The sequence below is a fragment of the Xenopus laevis genome, chromosome 1S, assembly GCF_017654675.1.
Source record: "Xenopus laevis strain J_2021 chromosome 1S, Xenopus_laevis_v10.1, whole genome shotgun sequence".
In the NCBI taxonomy this organism is placed as follows: Eukaryota; Metazoa; Chordata; class Amphibia; order Anura; family Pipidae; genus Xenopus; species Xenopus laevis.
In genome coordinates, this window is record NC_054372.1 from 131,788,802 (window position 1) to 131,810,681 (window position 21,880).

Consider the following 21,880-nt stretch of genomic DNA (forward strand, 5'->3'; position numbering starts at 1 on the left):
GTCACTAAATAACCAATCACAGCCTATATTTGGCACACCCAGGGATTTTTTTCATGCTTGAGTTGCTCCCCAACTCTTTTTACATTTATAGTTGTGGCAAAGGGAACTTAATTGTTATCCCAGATACTTGTCCTACCAGCTGTGAGAGAGAAACAAATCTCTTGGTTGCCAACATACAGGACTTGAGGGAAAATAGGGTTTTGCCAGGTTTGAGGTTGGGACCACATTTTAGCAACTGTCTGGTTGAATGGTTTCTTATAAGTACAACAAAGTGAGAAAAACAGAAGGAAGAAATGTCTATGAATGTTTTCATCAGGTGGGTCCAGGAATGTAGAGGCCCAGTGAGGATCTAAATAATGAGCAGTTTCAATATATCCTGGTAATATACAGTAGTATAACTTCCAAATGTTTTGGTGTTTTAAATTGAATTTTCTGTGGGGCCCAGTGATATCTAGTTATGCCACTGGTTTTTCTATTAATAGATGAAGTTGGAAAAAATGTACACTATAAAATTGTACTATGTGTTTTTGTGAGTTTTTAACAGTTTTACTTACAGCAAACAACCTACACATGTTGTGAGTCACAGACTGCTTTTTTAACCACATCTGCTATGTTACTATGCTGGTACCAGGAATGAACTTATGTGAGGAAGGGCAGTGATAAACTTTTTGGAGCCCAAATAAAATAAAATAAATATAATAAAACTTTTATAGCTGTATATGTAGAGTAGAGTAATCATAGGTCTGCCTGTACCTGGAAAGCTGCACCATCTGATTTTGCACAGTAGTCACATTAGGAGGATAAGAAGCCACTACAATGGGTTTACTGCTGTTGAAAAAGTAGCAGCTGAGATAATTACAGGTATGGGGTCCATTCTCCGGGAACCCTTTATGCAGAAAGTTTTGAATTACGGAATAGACGTCTCCCATAGACTCCATTATAATCAAATTTTGAAAATGTATTCCCTTTTTCTCTGTAATAATAAAACAGTACCTTGTACTTAATCCCAACTAAGATATAATTAATCCTCATTGGAAGCAAAACCAGCCTATTGGGTTTATTTCATGTTTACATGATTTTCTAGTAGTTTTAAAGTATGAAGATCCAAATTACAGAAAGACCCGTTATCCAGAAAGCCCCAGGTCCCGAGCATTCTGGATAATAGGTCCCATACCTGTACATAAAACTGAACCATCCACACAGTGAAAAGCATCTATACGTGTAAAAAGATTCACTGTTTGAGTGCAAATCTACTACTTTTTTTATACAGGGAGCCTTACATTCCATAACAAGATCTAACTGCCCCTTCCAATATAATAAGCATACATTTATTCACAAATCACAGTTATTACTTTCCTTGCATTTGTTTTAGTCTACAAGATAAATATATTTCTTGAGAAAGAAGCAGTGCTAAGACTTTTTCACTTGAAGATCATATGATAAGGGTGTACTTGTGAAAGCCACTAGTCAATTTCCATTTGATTTGCTTGTGGTACTCATAATATAACTTCCTTCCTCGGGTCTGCAGAGTGGCCTCTACAAAGAACGTCAGAAAACCTCAATGGAAAAGTTCTAACTATCCACACCATGTCATGTACAATAATATGAGGATTTTAAGTACTAAAGATGTAAAAAAAGTAAAAGATTAGCAAACTTTAAATGTAATGAAGTCACTCCTCAGACAGTACTGTACTGTTCATCTTTGAGTGGTCCTGACTGGTTACTTGCATGGTCCTGATAGGGTTTCCTGTCTTCTACTCTGCCTGTCCTGATCTGTCTGTGCATGCCCTGCTCTACGCTGCCTGTGTGTGCCATATTATGCCCGCCCTACTCTGCCTTCCCTATGCTTCCTGTGTGTGCCATACTCTGCACCCAAGAGCTCTGCTGCGCTACTCTGCATGAATATGGGAGGGAGGGGCAATAAAGGGAAGGGGATGGGGATTTTTGATTAACGGGGGTTTAGTTCTCCTTTAAATTCTCAGTGGGCTCTGAGCAGCTGTTGTGAAGCTAAGCTTAGGGGTTGTCAAAGTTTACAAGCAGGAAATAAGTTTTGTCTGTAATATAAGCTTATATTGTGACATTTCTATTCCTAAGCTCAGGTAAGAGACAGCAACACAGAACATGTGCAGTGAATCAGCAGAAAAGAAGATGGGGAGCTACAGGGCAATCTGTGTAGGCACAGATCTTTAATGCTAAAGGGCTGTGGTCGCCTTGGGCAGGTACAAAAACATAATGTACAACATTTCTAGGCTAGTTCTTTAGTTAGGCATTAGTTCTCCTTTAAGGGTATGTATTAATATGGCTAAATAAACTTTTTTTTTTTTTTACATATGAGTGATGGGTGATACAGTGAGCACCAACCACTTGTTTTTTTGGTGTGCTACCACCACAAATGTGGATATGATCTTAAAAGTGCTTCAGATAACATGATTGTGGTTTTAAAGTAGGTTTGGTTTCAAAACTGGGAGTGATGCAAACTGGCTTTCATTATCAGCTCTCTACCACATAAGCCAGAAAAATGCTGGCACTGTGTACAACAGAAGTTAGACAGCACTGGTCTATGGCATCCTACAGCAGCCCTTCTTGACAGAAACAAATTGTTAGTTGGGGCTTGACTTTACATTGTAAAAAAAATGTATATACTGTATAAATTGTGACTCTATCATCACAGCCCATAGCATATGCTGTGCATCAGCAGAATGGATTCCCAGGGTACCTCACACTTAGCAATTCAGACATAATGGTGCTGATATTTATGGAAATGATAATTATGTGGATATTTTTCTTCCTAGTTAAACGAGTAGAATGGTGAAGGAGAAGGCATACTATGATACCCTTGGGGTGAAACCCAATGCCATGACAGAAGAGATCAAGAATTCTTACCAGAGATTGGCAGTGAAATATCACCCGGATAAGAAACCCAATGAAGGAGAAAAGGTATTGGAAGGTGCTCTAGAAGCTGCATGTCTTGCCCTGGATTGTCAGGGGTGGGCTCCATTGTCAGGCAGTACTAAACATGTAAGGTGGTTACTGTTTTCACCTAGAGGTTTTTAAAATAAGTGGAGCCCATTTACTAAAAGTTATTTTTTTCATTTTCCAGAATTTTTTTTTTTCATTAAAACATCCATACCTGTTATAAATGTATTTAAAGATTTCAGCTGTCAATCATATATTGCCTGCCTTAGGCATAGAGGCGGGGCAGGCAAATACATTCATTTTCCGTTTTGCATTTCCTACATGTCACTGCCCTGCTCGCAGTCTATAATTGTGTAGTTAACGGCAGGGCAGCCATCGGGGGGGACAGGGGCAGAGTTGTAGGGGGCCCTGAGGGTAAGGGGGGCCCGGCCATGCCACACTTACTTGATTAACCGGGCCCCCCATCTTTCCGAGAGCTGCTGACTTTAGGATGTCATGGACATTTAAGGGGCCCTGGCCACCAATTTTCTCAATGGGGGGGCAAGGCCACAAATGTTTTTTATGGGGGGGGCTCTGACCACCAATATTTTTTTATTAACATGTGGAAACCCTAGCCACAAATATTTTTTTGTTTTTTTACTGTGTGGTGGGGGGCGGACCTGTGGGGTGGGGAGGGCAGACCTGTAGGTGGGGCTTGCGGTGGGTGCAGCCCAGGGGGCCCAGGACATTTTGTGGTATGGGGCCCTGCGATTTCTGATGGCAGTCCTGGTTAATGGCACTGGCACATAAACAAGGTTTTAAAGGTGTTACAAAGCTTATCTCAATAACAGTGTCCACAAAATGGCTGCTGCCTGCTTGTTGTGGTTGTGAATTCCAAGTTCCAAGGCAGGTGGCAACAAAGATTTAAATAATTTATATAATGTAAGAAAAGTTTATTTTGCTTAACAAACGCAATAGATAATAATTTGGAATTCTTTGTTAGGGTGACAACCCTATCTGTAAGACATATGAGAGACTGAATGGCCAGGTGGGCATTCGCAAAATACCAACAGACAGGTGGGGTAAGACAAAGTGGGACCAATAGACAAGTGGGAGCAGCAGTGGTGGAGGAGACAAACTGATGGGTCAATTAATGGACATTAAATGGAGGTGGGGCTAGAAGGAGTTAATGTGAAAGGGACACACAGGGGGAGATGGACAGAAAGGAAGGAACATATGTGAACAGACAGACTGGAGGGAGCTGAGGTGAAAGGGACAACAGAAGAGAGCAGATGGGAATGAATAGAATGGAAGGACAGGAGGGAAAGGAGATGAGAGGGACATGCAGAAGGTTATGGACAAGCTGTAGATCATAATGAATAATGTACCACCTACTGTAATTTATAAACATATTGGAAGCAGTGTCGGACGGGGGGAGGGGTCCGGGCCCACCGGGGCTGCCACATCAGGGGCCTGCATGCAACTGCTCTGGGCCCCTGACCTTCCGATCAACATTAGTGCACTGGACTGCAACCCCTCAGCCAACATCAGGGCCCCCCTGCCTCCCCTGACCAATGCATGCCTGTGATTTTCTTCTATTGCCCGGGGCAGGGAGAGATCAGGGAGCGCTGGGCAGGTGGGAGTAGATCTGGGCCAGCGGGGCCCACTGGGTTTTTTCCCCTTGTCCTGCCAGTCCAACCCTGAATTGGAATTCACCTCAGAATTACGTTACTAGCCTGCAAACTATACCCTTATAAACACTGCTTAATGATGTCATCAGTTATACTCCGTGCTCAGTGATTTCATTTGTGGCACATGACTGGAACTTGTATTTATTGTAAAATAAATAAAGTACCCCGCTAAAATGTAAATGTAATGTAAAATATGAGAAAATTTGAAGTAACCTTAAAGTCCCATGACCTGTTCCATGACAACCTTTAGCCTTGTAACTTTATATGGTCATGGAACTTAGTAGGTGGTATTAAGAATTATCCGTGGATTTGTATTTCTTGCACTATAACACATGTACTTTTTTTAACGTCCTGCCCATTCTTCCTAGTTGTACGGAGTCACGGAGGTGGAGTACTTAGTAATACAAATGTAGAGTCCACAGATAAGTTGAAAAGTACTCCCATCTAAGGTGGGGGGGGGGGTGAGAATGTTCAGGTAAAAACAAAGAAAGAATTATAGCTAAAAATTATAGCCGCCATTTTATTTATTTTTAATATCTCCATTATTATTTTTTTAGTTTAAGCTAATATCTCAAGCATATGAGGTGCTATCAGATCCAAAAAAAAGGGACCTCTATGATCGGGGTGGAGAACAGGCCATTAAAGAAGGAGGAATGGGCGAAGGAAACTTCTCTTCCCCTACAGACATCTTTGACAAGTTCTTTGGTGTAGGTAGCTGCATGAACAAAGAGAAGAGAGGTAATTTGATTAACAGTGTTCACTTTGATTACATTCTGTTCACTTTAAATTATGTCTTTTTATGTTTGCTTAGGGTGGTCCTGGTTTCATTATAAAGCTTTAGTGGACATCTAGTCACATTGCTGTAAATAAATGTGGTATTATTGCAAGCAGTATTATGAAGGAACATTGCAATTTCTATTAATTTAAACTATAAGCAGAAATTAAATTGATCAAGTTTGGATTTTTAAAACAGTATATATGTATTTGACATACATTGCTGGTTAGGCTACCCCCATGTCTGAAAGTTGCTGAATTCAAATGCAAATATTTAGTAAGGTGATTGTAACCTTTTTATGAAAAGTTCAGACACATTGTTTCCCAGCAGTTGATTTGATGTCGCTAGCTGATTTAAAGTGTGTGACCCTTCCCATTTGCTTTATTTTCAGATTTGTCATATAGGTCCTGGGTAACAGGCCCTGGCTGAGATTCAAAATATACTCTGTCATTTGAAGTTCACAGAGGCTCACAAAGTCCTCCACTAGCCCACTAAATAGTAACTGCCTATGGCTTCTTACAGCAGCCCATCCACAGATTGTCAGTCCAGCCTGCTGGGCAACATTGATACTATATTGAGTGATAATAAATTGTGCACTCACTTACTGGCAGTGTGTCCTATGGCTTATTGTCCATCCAGTAACAAGTGTTATGTGGGGTGAGTGGCCTCTGAAGTTCTCAGCTCACATTAACCTGGCTGCAGCAAGAAAACAATAGAGTATGCATCAAAAGGAATTATTATGGTGTTTAAATTGCAAAACAAATCACATTGTCTAGCCTTGAGTGGGAGTTTGCAATGCCCTGCCTTGGCACAGCTTCTTTTTTCAGTTCAGTTGGTTTCAAATAGTTTAATACAAGAGTCCTCTGCACTCAACCCATTATCAATATATTTAAGACAGCGACATTTTGTGCATACTGCTACTGAAAAATGCCTTACCCTTTAAACAAAACAGGGATTGTTTGTCCATATATTGCAATATATTTAAGCTGGCCAACTACGTCAAAGTCATCCCATATCTGGCCAGTAGCAGTATGCACAAAATGTCGCTGTCTTAAATATATTGATAATGGGTTGAGTGCAGAGGACTCTTGTATTTGACTATATGTATTTTGTGGTCACACCCTCATTGCCCCCCCCCCACCTAATGTTTTTAAAAAATAGTGGTGAGCACAACTTTCCCTTGTTTGTTGGTTTCAAATAGTTTAGAAGTGTAACGTGTCATTTCTCACCTTCTAAAGCAGCTCTGGGAAGGGGGGGGTCGTCAACCCTGTAAACTGATACATTTAATTGATACAATTCTTATCTTTGTCCCTGAGCAGAATCCCCGAGTTTTATTAAAGGCAGCTGATAGAATTGATACAATAGTTGCTAATACTCCAGAGTTGCTGCTGAGAAATGTATCAACTCAATGTTGCAAAACTGTAACAGTTTAGAGTCTGCACCTGAATTACTGAGCTGCCAGACTCAAACACCAGAGACAGGGACATTCAACTTTAAGCTTAGATTTTGAAAAAAAAAAAAAAACATTTAAAAAGTAAAAAATGGAAATTAATTGGAAAAAGTCTTTATTTCTGGTATATTATCTGAAACTAACTGAACTGGAAAAAGTGTTGGAAGGTGAACAACCCCAGGGTCGGACTGGACATGGGGGGGCCCACCGGGTAACTATACTCCGGGCCCCCCGTGCGCATGCGCGAACGTCTCGGCGCATGCCAGCGCGCATGTGCAAACGGGTCGCCGTACGCCAGCGCGCATGCGCGAACGTCTCTGCGCACGCCGGTGTGTATGCAAACGCCGGTGCGCATGCGCGAACACCAAAGCGCATGCGATACCGGCGCACCGATTAAATTTTATTTGGGTGCCAGAACATTGGGGGAGGGGGCTGGGCCGGCAGGGGCTCATGAAGGCCGGGGTGGCGCACCGATTACATTTTATTTGGGTGCCAGAACATTGGGGGAGGGGGCTGGGCCGGCGGGGGCCCATGAAGGCCGGGGCCCACCGGGTATTTTCCCGGTTTCCCGCCGGCCCAGTCCGACGCTGAACAACCCTCTTAAGCAATTCTAGTAGCTATTACCAGTTGGATGTCTTTTAAAGACACATTGGGGCATATTTATCAAGGGTCGAATTTCAAATTGAAAAAACTTCGAAATTAGAATTCAAAAAGACCAACTGTAATTAAGTCTATGTTTATTTTGGTCAAATAGGTCCATATTCGGCCGAATTTGAATCGTACGAATCAAAGGAATATTGCATTCAATCGAATTTGAGTCAAAGTTTTTCCCAAAAAAAAACCCTTGATTTTTCAAAGTCCACCAATTGACTCCAAATAGGTTCTAGGAGGTCCCCCATAGGCTAAAACAGCAATTCGGCAGGTTTTACAAATCGTTTTTTTTTTCAAATTCAAATAGAATTTGGACTATTCCCTAGTCAAAGTACACAAAAAATAGCTCAAAATTTGATTTTTTTTCATATGAAAATTCACCTCGACCTTTGATAAATCTGCTCCATTATGTCTGTGCAGATCATGGGGGCAAACAGTTCCAGCATTCCCCTAAATGTAAATGGTTTGAAGTTTGCCATCACATAAGAAATGATGTGTTAATGTTGTTGGTGTGTGAAGGATTGTGCCTAATTCTATCAATTCATTTATACAGTATAACATATTTAAAGAATGTTGGTAATTAAGCATCGCTGCAAAGGATGTAAGTGAGCTCTAAAAATCTCCTCATTTCCATTAATTCCTTAGGTAAAGATAAATTTCATCAGTTGTCTGTATCCTTAAATGATCTGTACAATGGCACTAGCAGGAAAATAACTCAGCATAAGTATGTAATCTGTAAAAAGTGTGAGGGTAAGTAACCTTCATTAGTATGTTCACCTCATTTTTCTCATATATCTCAGGGGCTAGTATAGTCATGTTTTTTCCCTTTTTAAGGTCGTGGTGGTAAGAAAGGAATAGTAGAGAAGTGTACATGGTGTAAGGGCTGTGGTGTTCTAGTCCTTGTACATCAAATAATACCTGGTATTGAGGAGCAGAGAGAGTCCATATGCTTTAACTGCGGTGGAGAGGGTAAACAGATTAACGTGAAAGACCGCTGCAAAAAGTGCTCTGGAAACAAGGTTATCCATGATAATCAGATTCTTGAGGTACATGTTAATAAAGGTGAGAAGCTTCAAATCCAGCTCATAAATTACCCTAAGAAATAATTCCAAATTCTTTTCTGTTGTGTTGCTAGGATAAAATGTGCTTTATCTGTGAATGTAATTTTATTAGTGCACCAGTATTCCATATTTCACACCCATTTTAACATCTATGTAAATGGAGCACCACAGTATTTTATATGATTATCTGATGCTTTACCTTTCTACCAATATAAAAGTGCTAAGGCTATAGGCAAAAATGATTACAGAGTTTTTAGTTTTTTAGTCACTCTTCTGGACTATTTTTTGGTTGTATATATCCTATCGCTATTATGGCACAATGTAGTTTTCTTTTTTCACCTTTTCTTACACTAGGCATGAAACATGGGCAGAAATTTGTATTCACTGGAGAAGGTGATCAAAAACCAGGGGTGGAGCCCGGAGATGTGGTGCTTGTTTTAAACCAAAAAGAATATGCTACCTATCAAAGGCAAGATGATAACCTGATGATGAAAATGGAAATTAAATTAGTAGAGGCTTTGTGTGGCTTTAAAAAGCCTATTGAGACAATGGATGGCCGAGTTCTCCTGATCACCTCTTATCCAGGTAAATGAGGATTATATCAGGCCCGGACTGGCAATCTGTGGGTTCTGGCAAATGCCAGAGGGGCTGCTATAAGGTGCCATAAAAAGTTAGTATTTAGTGGGCTGGTGGGGGCTGTTTGGGCCTCTGTGTACCTGAAATGGCAGGGCCTATTTTAATTCTCAGTCCGGACCTGGATTATATCTTTTAGCATCTGTACCCAATGTATATGATATCATTTCTATATTATGACTAGTTGATTCCAGAATAACAGACCTATTTTCTACAGAACTAGCTAACTTTAAATGTATCTTAAATTCTATATATCCTGCATCCCCTGCTACTGAGTTGCTGTTGCAGCTCTTGACCCCACTGTCTGGGGGTAGGGCTATATCCAGATAAACTCAGGCAATTACCCTAACAGCACATTGCTCCTTTGTCACCCAGCGAGTCAGACTGTTAGGACTTTCCTCTGCCTAAATCACACAGTGGGCTCAGAGCTGAGTTGGTGAGTGAATACATTTTGTAATGGTGGCTGTAAAGAACAATATGAGATTATTGGCAAGTAGCTTATTAAAGACGTATCAACATGTTTCTGATAAATGTGGAAAGTGTCACTAACCCTTTAAATATCCCTTCAAAATGGTACTCAGTACAGTAAGCACCTGTGCTGGGATCAGGGCCAGAACTAGGGGTAGGCAGAGTAGGCGGCTGCCTAGGACGCCATTATCAAAGGGCACACTTTTAAGGGGATTTTTATTTTTTTTCATTTTGCTTATTTAATAATTTATTTAAGTAGTAATCCTGGCCTGGCGTGGGTGGAATCCATCACCTCCCTCACTTGTCACCTCCTGCACCTTCTTCCTCACCTTCTCCCTCCTTCTTGCCGGCAAGTAACAGCTTCTGCTGATGTGGTGCGGCGGCGCAACAGGCGTCAATGACGTCACTGACACAGTTCGCTGAAAGAGAGATGCAGAGAGCTGGCGGCCTAGGCGTGTTGGTGTGGTTTGTGTGCCTCACTGCTCTGTCTCAGGCTCAGCATTTACAGACAGTTGAAGGAAGATTGATATTCTTCTATCAAGACACTAGTCTGTGACGCTTCCAGATTTGTGGGTCATATTTTTCTATTGCTGCTGGTCTGGGCGCTGGCACAGGTTATAAATACTAGGGGGACAATATGATGTGATCACAGACAGTGATCTGATTTATGTTTGCTTCAGATTGCTGCTGGCACAGCTACTTAAGTTTGGGGCAAATTGGGCACTAATTGGGCAATAATTCTGATTTATTTTTGTCTGCTGCTGGCACAGGTAAAGATTGGGGACACTATTCTGGCTGCTGGGCTTGTGTACCAGGTGCAGGAGGGATGTATGATGGGTGGCTACTAGGCATGGCACAGGTGCAGGAGGGCTGTATGATGGATCAAATTATCATACTGTTTTGTTTTTTTGACATTTTTCAGTTTAACATTACACATTTATATTTATATAAATGAAAAGTTTAATTCGTTAATGTGTTGTACACCTTCTCACTTTATTTAAAAAACGACATGGTAAAGTGGGTAATGCAGGATGGGGGGGTGCTGATTGAAGCTTTGTCTAGGGTGCCAGACTACCTTGGCCTGGCCCTGGCTGGGTTGCTGGCATAGTTAATGGGATGAATTTGTATAAGAGATAAAAAACTTGACCTGGAGTATTCCAGTTACAAGCCTTTTAGCTAGATGACCCATTAATAGCATACAAAATCTCTTAAACTGTGAAGACACAACACCTTCTGGTACATGGGAAGACTAGTAGCATTGGACTGCCCTCTAGATTTCAAGCTTGATTGGCAGCAAAACACTTGCAATTGATCAGTGAGTGTCCCATTGCCCTTATTGTGCTGTAGGAAACATTGAGAGTGTCTGTATTTAGCCAGAAAAACTGGCAGCTACATCTACAATTAGGTTGGCCAGTAGCACCATCATAGTTGCTTGGTAGAAAAGAAAACTGATTATTTGTTCGCCACTTCATTAGACGGTTACATGGGAAACAAAAGGGTTAACTTTCCTTCATATTTTAATATTAATTAAAAATACCTGAGCATTCTGCTGATGGGCATTGTGTTGTTTATATTGATGTGGAAATTAAAGTGAGAACATCTCCTTATTCTTCTATTTGAAAAAAATCCTCTAATTTCTGCACCAGACTTTCTTATATAGAAACCATGGGGAATATGAAAGGATTCAGTTGTGAGGGTTTTAATGCATGTCTTGTCATTGCAGGTGAAGTGATAAAGCATGGCCATTTAAAGAACATTCTGAATGAAGGCATGCCCTTGCAGAGGGACCCAACTGAAAAGGGCCTCCTAATAATCCAGTTTATAGTAAGTGCCATGTTATCTGTTTCCCCCCAATAACATGAACACCATGTATCTAATGGTGTTGGTATTGGAGTGCAGCTGCCATAACGTGTAATGATACGTTTTCTGTACAACAGAGTCATGTCTATCAAGTTAAAAAAAAAGATTACATTTATGAGGGAAAGGTTTTCTCCTGTCTTCTCTCTGCAACCCCTACTCACTATGCATTCCATTGTAAAGGCAAAGTTAAAGAAGAGACAGGAAAAATGTAGCACTACCTGCAGTTTCATTGCAACATGTTTCAGGCACAACTCTCTTTGTCAAGTGCCAATGTCAATTTGGTACAAATAATCGAGTTGTAGAAACTGCCCCAAAGTTAGAGCCTAAATACACAAAGAATTTGTTAAAAAAAAAAAAAAAAAACAGGCTTCAAAAAAACTTTAAAAAAAAGGGCTACATAGCGTGTATCCTTGTAGCTGGAATCAGGGAAGGAAATCACATGACTTTTTGACATAAAACAAGGAAGTAAAAATAGTTTCCCCCTTCCCACCCCTAATATGCAAATTCAGATTCGTATTCGGTTCGGTATTCGGACGTATCTTTTCAGAAGGATTTGGTGGTTGGGCAGAATCCAAAATAGCGGATTTGGTGCATCCCTAGTTCTTTATTACCGTTCTTAACTCAAAGTCTATTCTATTTATGATACTAATAGATAGTGTTAATAGCTGGGCATATGATACAATGCTACTTTTTTCACTTTACATCAAATGCCTGAAATATGGCTTTTCATGGTTATACATAATTCTGTTTAATGTTCACTTTGTTTCTTTAATAAATTAGAACATTTTCCATATGTTCTGTGGTCACGTGTTTTAAAGCTGGCCGGGCCTGAGAACAAGGTTGTTGTTGCCTCTGGTTTAGCATTGTGTCATATATAGGTAGCACCTAAATATTGTACCAACTTAAACCACACACTGCAACAAAAGAAACAGGTTCATGCTTTCAGCTATACACCGGCTATGTGTACTGCAGCCCAGGACTGGACTGGGATTCAAAATAGGCCCCGGCATTCCTAGTACAGAGACAGGCCCAAACAGTCCCCACTAGCCCTCTAAATAGTCACTTTCTATGGCACACTACAACAGCCCCTCTGGCATTTGCCAGAACCCATAGATTGCCAGTCCGGGCTTGCTGCAGCCCCTCAGACTTTCTGTCTGCTTGTACACAAGAACCTGCCCTGACACAGTGCTTGGGGGTACAATTATACTGGAGAGGCAGTTGGATGCAGGAAACTGCAGGTACAAAGTGTGGAGGGATTGTATATGCACAGCAGGCAATAAATACGGAACGCATTTTAGGACATCCTCAGGGGAAATCGCTCTCCTGCATGTGATCTCATAAGGCAGAGGAATGCAGCATCGCCTGCTTTTTCTCTCACCCATCCTGAAAGGCTGCAGTCACACCTCCGTCCTAGGTCCTCTGTCCTCCCTCCTCAGCCGTCAGCTCTTACTCCTCAGCCATCAGCCTTCAGCCCTCCCTCCTCGGTCCTCAGTACAAACGCTCTCCGTTCTCAGCCCTCTGTAAATGCTTTCTGTAAATAACTACTGGCAGCATACAAAAGAGATCTGATGAATTCTTAGGTGTAAGTTATGTGGGACGGCTACAGGTATCATTCCCAAGTTGAAGCTGTAGGTACAAAGTGTGGAGGGGCTGTGCATAGCCTGGGACTGCTAATGGGAGCATACAGGACATCTCTGGAGAATTCTACAGGTGTTATTCCCAGGTTGGGCTCATTATTTTACAGGAAGCGTGTTCACATGTTCACCCAGTAGGGAATTTCTCGTGGAAGAGAAGAGAGTTCCGGTGACTAACTCAAGAGTTATGCCCAGAAAGTGCTCATTAGGTTCTTGGAAAGCCAAGCACGTGACTATTCGGAGCTTCTATGCCTAGCGCTGCAACGTTTCACTGATTCCCATGGGGTTCTCGCATGGTTTGTTCTGTGCTGAAATACGCTCCATGTGCTTGCACCCAGGCTGCTGCAATGGCTTTGGATGCAGTCACAGGAAAAGGCTGATGCCAGCAGAAGGGCAGGTCCATGTGGCATTAGCTTAGATCAGTGATCTTGTGGCTTGTGGCTCACAAGCAACATGTTGCTCAACAACCCATTGGATGTTGATCTCTGTGCCCTCAAACCAGGTATTTATTTTTAAATTCCAGGATTGGAGGTAAGTTAAGTTGCAGAAAAACCATGTGTTCTGCCAAACAGAGCCTCCTGTAGGCTGCCAGTCCACATAGCGGTCACTAAATAACCAATCACAGCCTATATTTGGCACACCCAGGGATTTTTTTCATGCTTGAATTGCTCCCCAACTCTTTTTACATTTATAGTTGTGGCAAAGGGAACTTAATTGTTATCCTCCCAGATACTTGTCCTACCAGCTGTGAGAGAGAAACAAATCTCTTGGTTGCCAACATACAGGACTTGAGGGAAAATAGGGTTTTGCCAGGTTTGAGGTTGGGACCACATCTTAGCAACTGTCTGGTTGAATGGTTTCTTATAAGTACAACAAAGTGAGAAAAACAGAAGGAAGAAATGTCTATGAATGTTTTCATCAGGTGGGTCCAGGAATGTAGAGGCCCAGTGAGGATCTAAATAATGAGCAGTTTCAATATATCCTGGTAATATACAGTAGTATAACTTCCAAATGTTTTGGTGTTTTAAATTGAATTTTCTGTGGGGCCCAGTGATATCTAGTTATGCCACTGGTTTTTCTATTAATGGATGAAGTTGGAAAAAATGTACACTATTTATAAAATTGTACTATGTGTTTTTGTGAGTTTCTAACAGTTTTACTTACAGCAAACAACCTACTCATGTTGTGAGTCACAGACTGCTTTTTTAACCACATCTGCTATGTTACTATGCTGGTACCAGGAATGAACTAATGTGGAGGAAGGGCAGTGATAAACATTTTGGACCCCAAATAAAATAAAATAAATATAATCAAACTTTTATAGCTGTATATGTAGAGTAGAGTAATCATAGGTCTGCCTGTACCTGGAAAGCTGCACCATCTGATTTTGCCCAGTAGTTACATTAGGAGGATAAGAGCCACTAAAATGGGTTTACTGCTGTTGAAAAAGTAGCAGCTGAGATAATTACAGTTATGGGGTCCATTCTCTGGGAACCCTTTATGCAGAAAGTTTTGAATTACGGAATAGACGTCTCCCATAGACTCCATTATAATGAAATTTTGAAAATGTATTCCCTTTTTCTCTGTAATAATAAAACAGTACCTTGTACTTGATCCCAACTAAGATATAATTAATCCTCATTTGAAGCAAAACCAGCCTATTGGGTTTATTTCATGTTTATATGATTTTCTAGTAGTTTTAAAGTATAAAGATCCAAATTACAGAAAGACCCGTTATCCAGAAAGCCCCAGGTCCCGAGCATTCTGGATAATAGGTCCCATACCTGTACATAAAACTGAACCATCCACACAGTGAATAGCATCTATACGTGTAAAAAGATTCACTGTTTGAGTGCAAATCTACTACTTTTTTTTGTACAGGGAGCCTTACATTCCATAACAAGATCTAACTGCCCCTTCCAATATAATAAGCATACATTTATTCACAAATCACAGTTATTACTTTCCTTGCATTTGTTTTAGTCTACAGGATAAATATATTTCTTGAGAAAGATGCAGTGCTAAGACTTTTTCACTTGAAGATCATATGATAAGGGTGTACTTGTGAAAGCCACTAGTCAATTTCCATTTGATTTGCTTGTGGTACTCATAATATAACTTCCTACATCGGGTCTGCAGAGTGGCCTCTACAAAGAACGTCAGAAAACCTCAATGGAAAAGTTCTAACTATCCACACCATGTCATGTACAATAATATGAGGATTTTAGGTACTAAAGATGTAAAAAAAAGTAAACGATTAGCAAACTTTAAATGTAATGAAGTCACTCCTCAGACAGTACTGTACTGTTCATCTTTGAGTGGTCCTGACTGATTACTTGCATGGTCCTGATAGGGTTTCCTGTCTTCTACTCTGCCTGTCCTGATCTGTCTGTGCATGCCCTGCTCTACGCTGCCTGTGTGTGCCATATTATGCCCGCCCTACTCTGCCTGTGCGTGCCATACTCTTCCTGCCCTATGCTCCCTGTGTGTGCCATACTCTGCACCCAAGAGATCTGCTGCGCTACTCTGCATGAATATGGGAAGGAGGGGCAATAAAGGGAAGGGGATGGGGATTTAATGGGGGTTTAGTTCTCCTTTAAATTCTCAGTGGGCTCTGAGCAGCTATTGAGAAGCTAAGCTTAGGGGTTGTCAAAGTTTACAAGCAGGAAATAAGTTTTTTCTGTAATATAAGCTTATATTGTGACATTTCTATTCCTAAACTCAGGTAAGAGACAGCAACACAGAACATGTGCAGTGAATCAGCAGAAAAGAAGATGGCAAGCTACAGGGCAATCTGTGTAGGCACAGATCTTCAATGCTAAAGGGCTGTGGTCGCCTTGGGCAGGTACAAAAACATAATGTACAACATTTCTAGGCTAGTTCTTTAGTTAGGCATTAGTTCTCCTTTAAGGGTATGTATTAATATGGCTAAATAAACTTATTTTTTTTTACATATGAGTGATGGGTGATATGCCTACAGTGAGCACCAACCACTTGTTTTTTTGGTGTGCTACCACCATAAATGTGGATATGATCTTAAAAGTGCTTCAGATAACATGATTGTGGTTTTAAAGTAGGTTTGGTTTCAAAACTGGGAGTGATGCAAACTGGCTTTCATTATCAGCTCTCTACCACATAAACCAGAAAAATGCTGGCACTGTGTACAACAGAATTAAGACAGCACTGGTCTATGGCATCCTACAGCAGCCCTTCTTGACAGAAACAAATTGTTAGTTGGGGCTTGATTTTACATTGTAAGAAAAATGTATATACTGTATATATTGTGACTATCATCACAGCCCATAGCATATGCTGTGCATCAGCAGAATGGATTCCCAGGGTACCTCACACTTAGCAATTCAGACATAATGGTGCTGATATTTATGGAAATGATAATTATGTGGATATTTTTCTTCCTAGTTAAACAAGTAGAATGGTGAAGGAGAAGGCATACTATGATACCCTTGGGGTGAAACCCAATGCCATGACAGAAGAGATCAAGAATTCTTACCAGAGATTGGCAGTGAAATATCACCCGGATAAGAAACCCAATGAAGGAGAAAAGGTATTGGAAGGTGCTCTAGAAGCTGCATGTCTTGCCCTGGATTGTCAGGGGTGGGCTCCATTGTCAGGCAGTACTAAACATGTAAGGTGGTTACTGTTTTCACCTAGAGGTTTTTAAAATCAGTGGAGCCCATTTACTAAAGGTTATTTTTTTCATTTTCCAGAATTTTTTTTTTCATTAAAACATCCATACCTGTTATAAATGTATTTAAAGATTTCAGCTGTCAATCATATATTGCCTGCCTTAGGCATAGAGGCGGGGCAGGCAATTACATTCACTTTCCGTTTTGCATTTCCTACATGTCACTGCCCTGCTCGCAGCCTATAATTGTGTAGTTAATGGCAGGGCAGCCATCGGGGGGGACAGGGGCAGAGTTGTAGGGGGCCCTGAGGGTAAGGGGGGCCCGGCCATGCCACACTTACTTGATTAACCGGGCCCCCCATCTTTCCGAGAGCTGCTGACTTTAGGATGTCATGGACATTTAAGGGGCCCTGGCCACCAATTTTCTCAATGGGGGGGCCTGGCCACAAATGTTTTTTATGGGGGGGCTCTGACCACCAATATTTTTTTATTAACATGTGGGAACCCTAGCCACAAATATTTTTTTGTTTTTTAACTGTGTGGTGGGGGGCGGACCTGATGGGTGGGGAGGGCAGACCTGTAGGTGGGGCTTGAGGTGGGTGCAGCCCAGGGGGCCCAGGACATTTTGTCGTATGGGGCCCTGCGATTTCTGATGGTAGTCCTGGTTAATGGGCATGGGCATCAAGTCTCACATTCTGGCACATAAACAAGGTTTTAAAGGTATTACAAAGCTTATCTCAATAACAGTGTCCACAAAATGGCTGCTGCCTGCTTGTTGTGGTTGTGAATTCCAAGTTCCAAGGCAGGTGGCAACAAAGATTTAAATAATTTATATAATGTAGGAAAAGTTTATTTTGCTTAACAAACGCAATAGATAATAATTTGGAATTCTTTGTTAGGGTGACAACCCTAGCTGTAAGACATATGAGAGACTGAATGGCCAGGTGGGCATTCGTAAAATACCAACAGACAGGTGGAGTAAGACAAAGTGGGACCAATAGACAAGTGGGAGCAGCAGTGGTGAAGGAGACAAACTGATGGGTCAATTAATGGACGTTAAATGGAGGTGGGGCTAGAAGGAGTTCATGTGAAAGGGACACATGGGGGGAGATGGACAGAAAGGAAGGAATATATGTGAACAGACAGACCTTGTACATCCTTGTACATCAAATAATACCTGGTATTGAGGAGCAGAGAGAGTCCATATGCAATAACTGTGGTGGAGAGAGTAAACAGATTAACGTGAAAGACCGCTGCAAAAAGTGCTCTGGAAACAAGGTTATCCATGATAATCAGATTCTTGAGGTACATGTTAATAAAGGTGAGAAGCTTCAAATCCAGCTCATAAATTACCCTGCGAAATAATTCCAAATTCCTTTCTGTTGTGTTGCTAGGATAAAATGTGCTTTATCTGTGAATGTAATTTTATTAGTGCACCAGTATTCCATATTTCACACCCATTTTAACATCTGTATCTATATAAATGGAGCACCACAGTATTTTTTATGATTATCTGATGCTTTAGTTTTTTAGTCACTCTTCTGGAGTATTTTTTGGTTGTATATATCCTATCGCTATTATGGCACTAAGTAGGTTTCTTTTTTCACCTTTTTTTACACTAGGCATGAAACATGGGCAGAAATTTGTATTCACTGGAGAAGGTGATCAAAAACCAAGGGTGGAGACAAGAGATGTGGTGCTTGTTTTAAACCAAAAAGAACATGCTACCTATCAAAGGCAAGATGATAACCTGATGATGAAAATGGAAATTAAATTAGTAGAGGCTTTGTGTGGCTTTAAAAAGCCTATTGAGACAATGGATGGCCGAGTTGCTGTTGCAGATCTTGACCTCACTGTCTGGGGGTAGGGCTATATCCATATAAACTCAGGCAATTACCCTACCAGCACATTGCTCCTTTGGCACCCAGCGAGTCAGACTGTTAAGATTTTCCTCTGCCTAAATCACACAGTGGGCTCAGAGCTGAGTTGGTGAGTGAATACATTTTGTAATGGTGGCTGAAAAGAGCAATATGAGATTATTGGCAAGTAGCTTATTAAAGACGTATCAACATTTTTCTGATAAATGTGGAAAGTGTCACTAACCCTTTAAATTTCCCTTCAAAATGGTACTCAGTACAGTAAGCACCTGTGCTGGGATCAGGGCCAGAACTAGGGGTAGGCAGAGTAGGCGGCTGCCTAGGGCGCCATCATCAAAGGGAACACTTTTAAGGGGATTTTTAGATTTTTTTCATTTTGCTTATTTAATCATTAGTAGTAATCCTGGCCTGGCGTGGGTGGAATCCGTCACCTCCTGCACCTTCTTCCTCACCTTCTCCCTCCTTCTTGCCGGCAAGTAACAGCTTCTGCTGATGTGGTGCGGCGGCGCAACAGGCGTCAATGACGTCACTGACACAGTTCGCCGACTGAGAGATGCAGAGAGCTGGCAGCCTAGGCGTGTTTGGTGTGGTTTGTGTGCCTCACTGCTCTGTCTCAGGCTCAGCATTTACAGACAGTTGAAGGAAGATTGATATTCTTCTATCAAGACACTAGTCTGTGACGCTTCCAGATTTGTGGGTCATATTTTTCTATTGCTGCTGGTCTGGGCGCTGGCACAGGTTATAAATACTAGGGGGACAATATGATGTGATCACAGATAGTGATCTGATTTATGTTTGGTTCAGATTGCTGCTGGCACAGCTACTTAAGTTTGGGGCAAATTGGGCACTAATTGGGCAATAATTCTGATTTATTTTTGTCTGCTGCTGGCACAGGTAAAGATTGGGGACACTATTCTGGCTGCTGGGCTTGTGTACCAGGTGCAGGAGGGATGTATGATGGGTGGCTACTAGGCATGGCACAGGTGCAGGAGGGCTGTATGATGGATCAAATTATCATACTGTTTTGTTTTTTTGACATTTTTCAGTTTAACATTACACATTTATATTTATATAAATGAAAAGTTTAATTTGTTAATGTGTTGTACACCTTCTCACTTTCTTTATTTAAAAAACGAGATGGTAAAGTGGGTAATGTAGGATTGGGGGGGGTGCTGATTGAAGCTTTGCCTAGGGTGCCAGACTACCTTGGCCTGGCCCTGGCTGGGTTGTTGGCATAGTTAATGGGATGAATTTGTATTAGAGATAAAAAACATGACCTGGAGAGTTCCAGTTACAAGCCTTTTAGCTAGATGACCCATTAATAGCATACAAAATCTCTTAAACTGTGAAGACACAACACCTTCTGGTACATGGGAAGACTAGTAGCATTGGACTGCCCACTAGATTTCAAGCTTGATTGGCAGCAAAACACTTGCAATTGATCAGTGAGTGTCCCATTGCCCTTATTGTGCTGTAGGAAACATTGAGAGTGTCTGTATTTAGCCAGAAAAACTGGCAGCTACATCTACAATTAGGTTAGCCAGTAGCACCATCATAGTTGCTTGGTAGAAAAGAAAATTGATTATATGTTCGCCACTTCATAAGACGGTTACATGGGAAACAAAAGGGTTAACTTTCCTTCATATTTTAATATTAATTAAAAATACCTGAGCATTCTGCTGATGGGCATTGTGTTGTTTATATTGATGTGTAAATTAAAGTGAGAACATCTCCTTATTCTTCTATTTGAAAAAAATCCTCTAATTTCTGCACCAGACTTTCTTATATAGAAACCATGGGGAATATGAAAGGATTCAGTTGTGGGGGTTTTAATGCATGTCTTGTCATTGCAGGTGAAGTGATAAAGCATGGCCATTTAAAGAACATTCTGAATGAAGGCATGCCCTTGCAGAGGGACCCAACTGAAAAGGGCCTCCTAATAATCCAGTTTATAGTAAGTGCCATGTTATCTGTTTCCCCCCCAATAACATGAAAACCATGTATCTAATTGTGTTGGTATTGGAGTGCAGCTGCCATAACGTGTAAAGCTGGCCATAGACGCAAAGATCCGATCGTACGAATCGTGGATTCGTACGATTTTCGGACCATGTGTGGAGAGTCCCGACATTTTTCGTCCGTCGGAGATCGGTCATTTGGTCGATCGGACAGGTTAGAAAATTTCTGTCGCCTGCCGATAATATCTCTGCGTGTATTGCCGATCGTACGATTTTCAGAGGGAGACTGTCACTAGTGTTGTCAGACATAAGTATCCTACGATTGCTGTCAGGGGCAGAACATTGGGTGATCTGTTCTTATTTGATCGGAATGGTAAAGACTTTGATCTGAATGGTTAGTGGAGGGTTGGGAGATGGGAAAGTCCGATCGTACGTTGATTCGTACGATCGGATCTTTGCGTCTATGGCCAGCTTAATGATACGTTTTCTGTACAACAGAGTCATGTCTATCAAGTTAAAAAAAAAGATTACATTTATGAGGGAAAGGTTTTCTCCTGTCTTCTCTCGGCAACCCCTACTCACTATGCATTCCATTGTAAAGGCAAAGTTAAAGAAGAGACAGCTACATAGATTGTATCCTTGTAGCAGGAAAATATCTAACTGGTTTGTCCCTTCCAGGTTACTTTTCCTCACAATCAATGGCTTCCTGTTGAAAAGCTTAGTTTTCTAGAGGCCTTGCTTCCACCAAGGGAAAAAGAAGAAATGATCACTGACGACATGAAAGTTGTGGAGCTTGAGCGAGAGCCATACAGGAAGTACAGGAGAGCAGCATACCAAGAAGATGATGGGACCAGGGATGGAGTTCAGTGTCAAACCTCCTGAGCTCTATGGAATCCTGTTTGCTGAAGAAACATTTGTGTTGGCCATGGACTTGTGATCTCTGCAGTCCAGAAGAGCGTGTGGCATAATTCTCAGCAGATTCTTTATTTCTGTTTATTACTGTTCTTTATAGGGATGCACCGAATCCCAGATTTTGCCTTTTTCAGCAGGATTCAGATTCGGACGAATCAGGGAAGGAAATTACATGACTTTTTGAGATAAAACAAGGAAGTAAAAATAGTTTCCCCCTTCCCACCCCTAATTTGCATATGCGTATTCGGTATTCGGACGTATCTTTTGTGAAGGATTTGGTGGTTGGGCCGAATCCAAAATAGCGGATTCGGTGCATCTCTAGTTCTTTATTACTGTTCTTAACTCAAATTCTATTCTATTTATGATACTTGT

The 21,880-nt window shown here is 41.2% G+C and overlaps 2 protein-coding genes across 2 annotated transcripts; both read left to right on the plus strand.

Annotated features, from left to right (window-relative positions):
• The first annotated feature begins 2,762 nt into the window (after window positions 1-2,762).
• LOC121399020 (dnaJ homolog subfamily A member 1-like) lies at window positions 2,763-11,481 on the plus strand. Its single transcript, XM_041578786.1, has 6 exons — window positions 2,763-2,937; window positions 5,144-5,324; window positions 8,108-8,212; window positions 8,297-8,524; window positions 8,878-9,108; window positions 11,348-11,481. Exons 1-6 carry the CDS (start codon window positions 2,806-2,808, stop codon window positions 11,479-11,481), a joined length of 1,011 nt encoding a protein of 336 aa, XP_041434720.1. The 5' UTR covers window positions 2,763-2,805.
• An 8,925-nt stretch (window positions 11,482-20,406) lies between these two features.
• On the plus strand, window positions 20,407-21,666 carry LOC121399462 (dnaJ homolog subfamily A member 4-like). The gene is made up of 2 exons (XM_041580212.1): window positions 20,407-20,595; window positions 21,275-21,666. Exons 1-2 carry the CDS (start codon window positions 20,437-20,439, stop codon window positions 21,476-21,478), a joined length of 363 nt encoding a protein of 120 aa, XP_041436146.1. The 5' UTR covers window positions 20,407-20,436; the 3' UTR covers window positions 21,479-21,666.
• Window positions 21,667-21,880: the final 214 nt, after the last annotated feature.

Excerpts from the sequence above, each read along its gene's own strand:
- LOC121399020 (XM_041578786.1), top strand. The coding sequence starts at position 2,806 with ATGGTGAAGGAGAAGGCATACTATGATACCCTTGGGGTGAAACCCAAT. Across the intron at positions 5,325-8,107 it reads CATGAACAAAGAGAAGAGAG|GTAAAGATAAATTTCATCAG; the intron begins GTAATTTGATTA and ends TTAATTCCTTAG. Across the intron at positions 8,213-8,296 it reads AATCTGTAAAAAGTGTGAGG|GTCGTGGTGGTAAGAAAGGA; the intron begins GTAAGTAACCTT and ends TCCCTTTTTAAG.
- LOC121399462 (XM_041580212.1), top strand. The coding sequence starts at position 20,437 with ATGGGGAATATGAAAGGATTCAGTTGTGGGGGTTTTAATGCATGTCTT. Across the intron at positions 20,596-21,274 it reads TCCTAATAATCCAGTTTATA|GTTACTTTTCCTCACAATCA; the intron begins GTAAGTGCCATG and ends TGTCCCTTCCAG.